General features: G+C 41.0%; 1 protein-coding gene across 1 annotated transcript; it reads right to left on the bottom strand.

The window, feature by feature from the left end:
* Nucleotides 1-824: 824 nt before the first annotated feature.
* Nucleotides 825-6,780, bottom strand: LOC113158080 (glutamate-rich protein 1). Its single transcript, XM_026353754.1, has 6 exons — nucleotides 6,441-6,780; nucleotides 5,875-6,015; nucleotides 5,584-5,730; nucleotides 3,049-3,441; nucleotides 2,335-2,529; nucleotides 825-1,082 (listed from the first exon to the last, which is right to left on the bottom strand). Exons 1-6 carry the CDS (start codon nucleotides 6,457-6,459, stop codon nucleotides 982-984), a joined length of 996 nt encoding a protein of 331 aa, XP_026209539.1. The 5' UTR covers nucleotides 6,460-6,780; the 3' UTR covers nucleotides 825-981.
* Nucleotides 6,781-9,565: the final 2,785 nt, after the last annotated feature.

Below are 9,565 nucleotides of genomic sequence, written 5' to 3'. Positions count from 1 at the left end.
ACTATACACAGTCTATCCTTCTGGTCTCTTCTTGTGCATCTGATTTCTAGAACAACAGTTCCTGTGTAGTTGGTTCATGTTAGACAACAATCACTCTGGTCTTTGCAATGGCACTGTCCAGCCAGACTAATTATCTGCCCCTTTCCTGAACTCATGCCCTGGCATTGAGCTATGGATAAATTAGAATAGATTACCTGAGCTGTAGACAGGTATGGTGATGTGGAAGGTTAAGCTACTGACTCCCTGGGTGGTACTGGTTCCCAAGGTCCACCAACAATGTACTGCTATATCCAGAATATAGTTAGATAACAGCCACAAGTAGTTGTGTTAAAGGCGTAATGGCACTATACTGCAGTGATTATTTATCACATAATGAGTATCTACTGAGACACTGTTAATGTCACCAATATTACCTCCCTGAAGACCATCAATTCACATAGTACAAGTAAACAGAAGTGGTCAGAAATGCATATGTGGGGAGTGTACTGTAGATAGTTGAGAAACCATAAGGTTAACTGACTGGGCTTAATTATCATAGCATCTGCAAACAACACTAGAGCTCCAGCAGACTTGACATTTGCTTCTCTGGCAATTAGAGGTGAAACGAGGAGGACCAGTGCAATGTTAATACCAATTAAATATTTGATTCATTTGAACTACATGAACTACACAAGCAAACAGGGAGGTAAGGAACAGCTCAGTCAAAATGACAACTACAAGCTTGCTCGTGGTGGGTGGAAGGATTTGCTCCGCTCCCGATTAACTAGCCTCGCTTTCTTCTTGTGCAATATAATACACAATCACAGATTAGACAAAAGCATCAATTAAAAGAAAATATAGATTTAATAATCTTTCATACAGAATCATGTACTGTGAAATATTTTGAAATGCAGTATATAGGAAGATGATTTTAAGAGCAAGTGGTAGAAATAATCCTTAAGCAGCATTTGTTTCAGTCTGACTGGCAGTCTCACGAGTGTGTTAAAGAAAGTCTTGTGGTCTTGTCTCTGTCTTGTCTTTCTGCATGGGAAGAATGTCTGTGATCCAGTATTGGAACAGTGAATCGACTGCAGTGGTTTCGTCTGAAACACAAAGAAATATTTCAGTTATAGTGAAGACTGCTGACAACACAGTACCAGAGGAACAGTCAATGTTTTCACCAAAGAGACTTATTTTCTGTTGTACTTCCAGCATAATAAATCAAAATCTCTTGCCAGTGTGCAAATGTACTTGTTACCAGTTTGCATGTAGACATTCAACCTAACAGTGCTGTCTCCCACCCAAGACAGAATCTTTCTCTTACTTTGTTTAAAAATCAGAATTCAATTTAGTCCGTGAGGAATTTAAAGGTAGACGCTTTATTAGGAAGCAGTCGAGCAAATATGATTCTTGAGAGGAACATGAGTGCAGTAAAATACACTCAAAGCAGTCAGCTTCAGACAGAGTGAGGAGAGCTTTAGTGAATGACTCTCCAAGCACATGGATTAGTGCATGCGTGACAGTGGATGCAGTTTGACCATTGGTATATCACAGGTTGGTTTGGTCATGGAACAAGGTGCATGTTAATCTTTAAAAATAAAAGACATACAAACAATTCTAGGCAAGTATTTTCAGCTCTAGTACAATGTGCCAGCAGAGGTTGAAAAATAACTCATACAATATGAAGTAGGTTCAAATAAGTGTGAGATGGGTTTAGAAAGCTGCAGAGCAGGTGCAGGGAAAGGTTAGGCACAACTAACCTGGGAGGTAGCAAAATGTTTTTTTACACTGGTGCATCCAGGTCATAAGAGACAGGCAGAGGCAAGTGTCACTTCATGGCCACTGATATGGCAGTGGCCTGAATCTCTTGGCTGGTCTCTCACATTCTCGTTCTCACACACATACACTTATTGCGCGTGACAGCAGCAAAGTCCCTGCTGATCCTATTATGCAGCCAGCTAGCCGAACACGCATATGCACAAACACACTCACAGGTCAAAACATGTCTGGAGACTTGTTTTGGCTGTTGACAGAGTTAAGGCAAGAAGAACAAGCCAAAACATGTTAGCTAAGTCAAGCTGGACGTCACCTGTGTGCGAGATGCAACGTGGACAGGGCGAGCTCTAGTAGGCAAAGGCAAGCACATACACGTAAAGGCTAGTGAAGGCAAGTAAGGGCAGGTATACTCAGGTGAACAATAAAGATTAATGCAAGGGCTCATAGAATGAGGCAAGTATTAACCTGCCAGGACAGGTGAAATGCTGTCTGGGGCAGACTCTGACGAATACAAACATGAAGCAGCATTAAATCCAAGTCAAGCACTCATCAATTTAACATTCTAATGTTGGCACTGACCTGCAGACATAAAGGAGTTGTCACAGAGCTCCTTCAGTGCCTTTTCCAGTTGATCCGTCTCCTTATGTTGAACAAAGACCTTGAGACTGCAGAGCTGCTGTACGACAGAGGTGGGCTTACATCCACTAGATATGCTGCTCAGTAGGCTGTCCACTGTCTCTGAGATGAGGGGACGCTTGTCTACTTGCACAGAGGCTGCAGGAGCAAAGAGGAAGAGAGTTTTTATTGTCATGTTAGGAGGAGAATTGCAAATTGAGCTAACAAAGCAAAGAACATATCTGTATCTGCATCGCTCATACTGTAGAGCTAGTAACTAAAAAATGGACAGCACTCTTCATTCAGTACATACTAGAAGTACTTTAATTTCAGCTGTTACACTTTTATCCAACTACCATGTTCATGCTGGCACATCATGTCTCAAAGAACAAAAAGCACAGATGTGCTGCAGTAGAAGTGTAATAAATCAGGTCATTGATTTTGATTAATCTGTTTTCACCATCTGGCAAATTTTAAATGATCTACATCTATGAATGGCACCAGTTCAATGCATTATAACACCCAAAATAAATCATAATAATACACAATGTTTTTTTTTTTTAATTGGCTGGGTGTTTCCACTCGAGCAAGTGAGGGATATTGCAGCACTCCCTTTGGGAAAGGTGAGTTGATTTAGTACAGCAAGCAAAAGAATCATGATCTCAGCTCACTACTTACAATCTGACATATAGATTTCCAGTGTTGTCCTCAGGAAGTCTGACACCTCGGCAGCTCTCTTCTCATTATCCTCCTCCCCTTCCTCCACCTCACCATCTTTTTTGTACGTGAACTCCAGGGCAGAGGCTCGAGGCATCAGACCCATAGAGAGCAGCTTCTCTTTGTGCCGTTTCTTCTTCAGCTTTCTCTTCTTGTTTCTGCTAATATGCTCTCCTCCCTCATTTACAGCTGTGTGACTCTGGCCTGTACTGGACTCTGTCATTGGAACTGCACCATCTTGTACAGAGTCTTGAAAATGAGTTGATTTCCTTTTCCTTCTTCTCTTTTTTCTTTTTTGAACCTCGTCTTCTTTATCGTGGTTTAATTCATCATTGCTCTCATCGACACTCCCCTCTGTAGGCAACAGAATTGAAAGCTTTGAATTTCATATCACAAAATGAGTCTATTACATTCTACATATGCACGTATACTTTTGAGTAAAAGAGGCTTCAATCAGAATAGAAAATTCATACTGGGAAGGAACAGACTGGGGTGGTTGTCACACAATATGGACTAACCCTGAGAGATGCAAAAAAAAAAAAGGAGGCTAAAACCAGAAGGGGGTTTGGGTTTCACTCATTTCAGACTTTTTCCTTTTCCAGCTGATTTCACTAATAACACATAGAATCTTTTTCACTGATTACACTGTAATCAGCAGAATAAGCTGATGTGGTGTCTCAGTGAAAAGAAAACTGCTAAATCGAATAAACCTGAGATCACAGGTGGGCTGTCTGAGTGCAGTAGAATCAATATATTGTATTTGTGGTATTATGTCAAGACTGCAGAGCAGCAGATAAAATCCTCTATTATATCAGATGAAACAAATTGTCAGTCTGGTTTGGGCATAAGCTTTTCATGTGCATAATGTCCTCCTACCTTATGGAAATCATCTTTATGGCTCTTGCAGTTTGATTTGTTTTACCGTTTGTATCAGTGTTAAATCACTTTTATGCACTGTCGTATGCTGTGTATAACAATAACCAGGAATGACTACAGCTTAAGAGGGAGCTCATGCAGAAACAGGGCTCTTATTGTCTCAACTGCTCCCTCTCCACCTCATCACACCTGCCTCTCCTTAACAACTCAAGAGGACTTTGAGAGGTCAAAGGAATCTACTCACATCTCATTTTTAGTGACCTGCTCACAACAGTGGGCAGCTGAATGGCTAGCAGCCAGAATATAATACAGCTGAGAAAGTGACATTACATGGTCCAGAATAGCTCATCTTAGCCTAACACAGACTGGAGCAATGACAAACAAAAGTCACAGTTACAGGACTTGTCTATTTGAGCATCAGTTTAGCAAAAGGGGAACTTGAATGTACATTGTGTCATTTTGTCGCTCACTTGGTCCTGTTACTGTCTGGGCAGCTAAATAAATTAAATCCATTTTTTTAAGTAATGTTTATGTTTATGTTAAGTATGTTTATTAATTCTTGAGACTGGAATTGACACAAAATACCAAATTGTGCATCAGCATAGTGGAAAAGAGATTTCTTAAGGGGCTACATGCACTTCATTAACAGCACATCTTACTATGCAATACTGTGTAAACAGTGTGAAAAGGATGCATTAGTTCTGGTGAAACAAGACTAATCATTCATTCATAACACATTTATCATTACTATATAACCTCAACTAGTAAGTATTGGACTCATAATATCATATTCATGAATTTATTATTAGGGAAACCTGTATGCTGAAAAACCCAATTTAATCTCACTTTAAACAGGACACTAGATTGAAATATCCATCAAGGTTCTCTGCCCAGTATTTCAAAAACCTGTTCAATTAACTATTGTTTGGCTGCTGAGCACAATTAATCAAACTTAACCACATAATTTATTCTAGAAGGTACTTTCTGATGCTAGAGCGTTGAGCCAACAAATTTCCTGTTTCACAGAGGTAAAGCTGAAGCTTGAAAGGTGGATGGAGGTCTGCATTAAGGAAGATGATGAGTACAGAGACGTGTGTAATGAGCCAGGAGTCTTATTACAGTTTGATCATTCTGGCGGCTCATGACAACAGAAAGTGCAGACAAAATAAACAGCATTTAAATGATGCATATCAACTGCCAAGCATGTGACTTATCCCTGAATCAAACTGCCAGCCAACTCTACTCATTACTGTTCAAGAATATTTCAACTTGGCATTTAGCTCTCAATTCAGTCTCACAGACGCCATCAATAAGAGATCAGTCTCATCTAGCTAAGATATCTACGTTTGTTCTGAAAAACAACTAATCTAATAGACAGCTGAGAGTTAAAACAGTATCAACCAAGGCTCAAACTCCACTTGCACTGCATTTGAGTCCTCTTCAGTTCAAGAACACAGATTATCATTGCCTGTTTCCCATAACACGAGTGGCAGAGACAATCTGGGCATGAGCATGACTACTAAACAGAGCAAACCTGGAGAAACCCCATGCTATAAATCTCTCTCTATACTCTATGGTGCGCAGTGCGACTCCATAAACGTACGATTATAGTTGACTTACCAGATGGATCCTTGGCACTATTTGTGTTTTCTAAGTGGGGGAGTGCGAAGGATTCCTCTGAATGAGTCACGTAGTCTGCAGGAGGAGGTAAAACGGTGTACATTCGCCTGCCGGTATTGGCTGCACCATGTGTCCGTCCTGCGTCCCCTGAGACAGAGACAAAGAAAGACAATACACCCCAATATAGAGAAGAAGAGTGGCAGCAAGTCAACCACTATGGTTTGTGGGCGAGTTAAGGAAAAATTAACCAACGGAAAGGTGAAGTAACAGTTTCACTCATTCTGATCTTACCACCTCTAGTGTGCTCTTCACAGGGTTTTCTTTTCACATACTTCTTTTTAGCTAGGACATCTACAATAAGTGGTGGACTGAGGTCCTTCTCCAGCTTTGGAACAGCAGGATAAAGCTTCTGGAGTACCTTAGATTGAAAAACTAAGACACAGAAGACAAAACAAAAAAGAAAAAAGGGGTACAATTTAGTACAGTAGTAGTAGTAGTAGTAGTAGTAGTAGTAGTAGTAGAGACCGGCAAGATCCTCTGCTATTCATTACAATTTGAGTATTTTCCCAGTAACTACTCTACAAAGCACCAAGAAGCTGCAAAAGTCACAACGAATTGACCGAATAAATAACTCGATAACCTACGTTGGACTAAACATGATGACTTTATATTGATCAGCTGTGTGAAGATAGAAAACATAAACATCTTTTGACAGTGGAACACGTGCATTTGTTTATACGATAGCCACGACCTCACTTAACGCGAGACTTAGCCTCGATAGCTCTGTTAGCTAGTGACAAACACAACGTGTGTTTTTGTGCACAATTCGTTATCTTGCAGGCGACAACAATGCTCACCTTCTTTCCTATGTGCCATGTCGGCAGACCTAGCTGTCTGCAAGCCACGAAGACGCACACGTGAATGTTGCAGATGGTTATGTCGCTAATGCTGATATGCTACCAAGCTAGCTTGGGTAGCTAGCTAGCATGCTAGCTTTTAAACTGAGCTCACTTCATACCGGACACACGTAGCGTTACAGGTGAAACAGCAGAGTTGTGCAACTTTTCGTGCTAAGAAATAGCTAGCGCCTCCTAAAAGCTATTTAATTACGCTAGATACAGTCCAATAATGCCCTGTCCCTTTCAGCTGCACTCTTCACCAGCTCCACTACCTCACAGTGTGCTAGTACTGAGAGCATAAGGAAAACATCACGACACGATCTCGCTGCGCCAGATTCCATTCAAAATAATCGCAATTTAAGGAGGATCGTTTGACAGAGAAGTTATATGTTTTGTATATAATGAATTCATATATTGTCTGCATAAGTTAAAGTCAAACTTCAAGTCGGCATATAAAGCAGAGTTATGTAATGTAGTATGCAGAATATAACATAAGATATGTTGTCTGTGAACTGCATTTTCATCAATATTACTGAAGAACTGCTTCAGAATCTCCATCAGATGTAGCACTAAATCAATTGTACTGTGTGGTACTTGCAAATATTTCTAAATTGACTTGACCAGCAGTGTTCCCTGCCAAATATTTAAGACCATCTTCTTGTCAATATCAATCAAACTTTGTTTGATCAAGTGTGAAGAGGATGATGCATCAGGTTCCTAGAGCTCCCCATGTGTTTGGATCCTGCAATAACAGCGGTTTTGGGCGTGCGCACACCAAGCCAGCTGTAGGACGGGGTGGAAAGCGAGATGAGAATACTAAACAGGCACCTCATGGCTCAGCATCAGCACCGGGCTGAGTTAGAATTTGCACAGCCTCCAAACTTGGCTTGGGACCTCAGCATGTGAAGGAGCTTTGCAGGAGGAGGATCCACCTAGAATGTCAGCTCTGAAGAAGGTAAATCCTCCCCTCTCATGGATCTCTGAGCACACATTTCACCTTCTAGGATATGGCATGCAGGATTTAGACAATGCATCTTATCATCATTATGAAAAACTGATGATGTGTGCAATAGTAAGAAAAAAGACTGTGTGTTTGAGCGGATTGGTTGCAGCATTTTCTTAAGTGTGTAGTCAGACTTTTGAACTGGTGGCTTTTCCAGTGAAACGGAGAATCTCACTCTTCATTATTTAAGGAAACAAAATTGATTATGATTTTTTAAATTTACTTCTGCACGCACGTGAATTTTGTTCACCCCTTTGCCTCTGCTTTGCCTCCCGGATTTAATTCCTGCACTTACAGTTATCCACGAGGAAGAGGCGTGGATGATGAGCATTTCAGACAAAAAATCTCTTAGCACAAGGTTAACTTCTCAAATGGATGTTATGTCAGGGTTGATCTCTGCAAAACTCCTTCTGTGGTGCACTGTCACATAATACTGTGTGTACCACGCCGACTATAGTCTCTGTGGGTGGATGTGCTTCACTGACTGTGTCTGACAGACCCCAAGCCCAGCGCTGGCAGTCTTGAATGAGAGTAGAGATCCATACTGCTTAACAAAAGAGGGCACTGAATAAGTTGTACATTTTGAAACCAGAAGCCTATACTCACCTGTGTAAACACGTTATAGAAAACCTTTCAATCAATGACATATTGAAGAGCTTGTGCACAATGCCCACACGCCTTCTGAATCAAGTAGTGATACTTAGTACTCCTGCAATGGGTGATTATTGCAGATGCAGGTGCCCTGCTGTTTGGGTTTCTTGTTAAGGATGTTGTAAGATTAGAAACAGTCAACCGCCTGTTTGTGAAAATGATTTGTCATTACTGTCAGCTGTGCACTGACACGTTGTGATATTTAAGATTCAGTGAGGTTGTGAGTATTGACGTCTCAGCTCCAGTGGATTCTGATGATTGAGCGACACGAAAAGATGGGAAGTTGTACAGAATCCCTGCTTCAGCACTGCTGCCATACCCACAGCAAATACACAGCACTCAGCGCGCACTGTGAGTGACAAAGTGCTGGCTGCCAGCACTCACATAGTCAGACATCATAATCACAGAGGCACTAAAAATAGGGAACCATATTCCTTGCAAAGCTTTAGAAGCTCAGCGTAGTTATTACTGTGCAAAGTTTTACTAACATGCTCCACGGTGTACTCATACATGTTCAACAATACACACAGTTGTTATTTATAGATAGGAGTGGTCAGCAAGCCTTTCTTCAATAGATGAGGATTTGATTTAAAAGCATTGCAGAACACTTCATACATGGACACCGCATTATCTTCCAAAATAACAAGCATGTTTTATTTTAAGTAAAGTGTCCCGTGTTCGTCCATCATGCAGGTTGCAATGGAGCAGTGGAACTGGCAGTAAACATTCAGGAACAAATGTAATTACTTTAAATCAGTGAGTAGGTCAATATCTGCATCTTTGTGTGCGGGTTTGTGTGTATACTTGGGTTTTAATTGGGTGTAGCTGTGCAAAGTGTATGCATATGCAGCCTGCTCTACACCTGCATGTGAGTAGACAGATGCCAGGTGAGAAATATATGTTAGCTCCATATGTCTGCATGTGGCTGAAAAATGAATTCCTTGTCACACACTAGCTTTAGATGACCCCACCTTCGTGCCTCTCGTGCATCCCCGCCTGTGCTTTGAACCCGCTTGTAGTGAAAGCCTGACGATTCATATCAGACGGAGAAATCTTACTCATCCTAGTACCAGGCAATTTCTTTAGTTAAATGGGAGAGAGGTTAATTACCAGCTATCATTTATGCTCAAAGAATAAAGGACAAAACATTTAATTGGAAACTGAGACTATTCCATGTTAGAAGCACTTTGGCATTGAACGTAGCTTGTTTCCGGATGCCAAATTGCTTTCTCACACACGCAAGCCAACCCAAGCTCCTGTGGACTTGCCTGCTCTGCACTGACATGATAAGGCTCTCATAATCTGTTTGAGAATGCATAGCAAACTTGAAATGGTGCATTTATGCTTGTGGTGATTTTATTTTGGTCTATGGTGGGGAAAGAGGAGCAGCGGTGAATGTAGACTAGTCTGACTAAAAGTAAATGTTGAA

This window comes from Anabas testudineus, chromosome 12 (assembly GCF_900324465.2).
Source record: "Anabas testudineus chromosome 12, fAnaTes1.2, whole genome shotgun sequence".
NCBI lineage: Eukaryota > Metazoa > Chordata > Actinopteri > Anabantiformes > Anabantidae > Anabas > Anabas testudineus.
The sequence above is the reverse complement of the archived record's forward strand: the minus strand, read 5'-3'. Positions and strand labels throughout refer to the sequence as shown.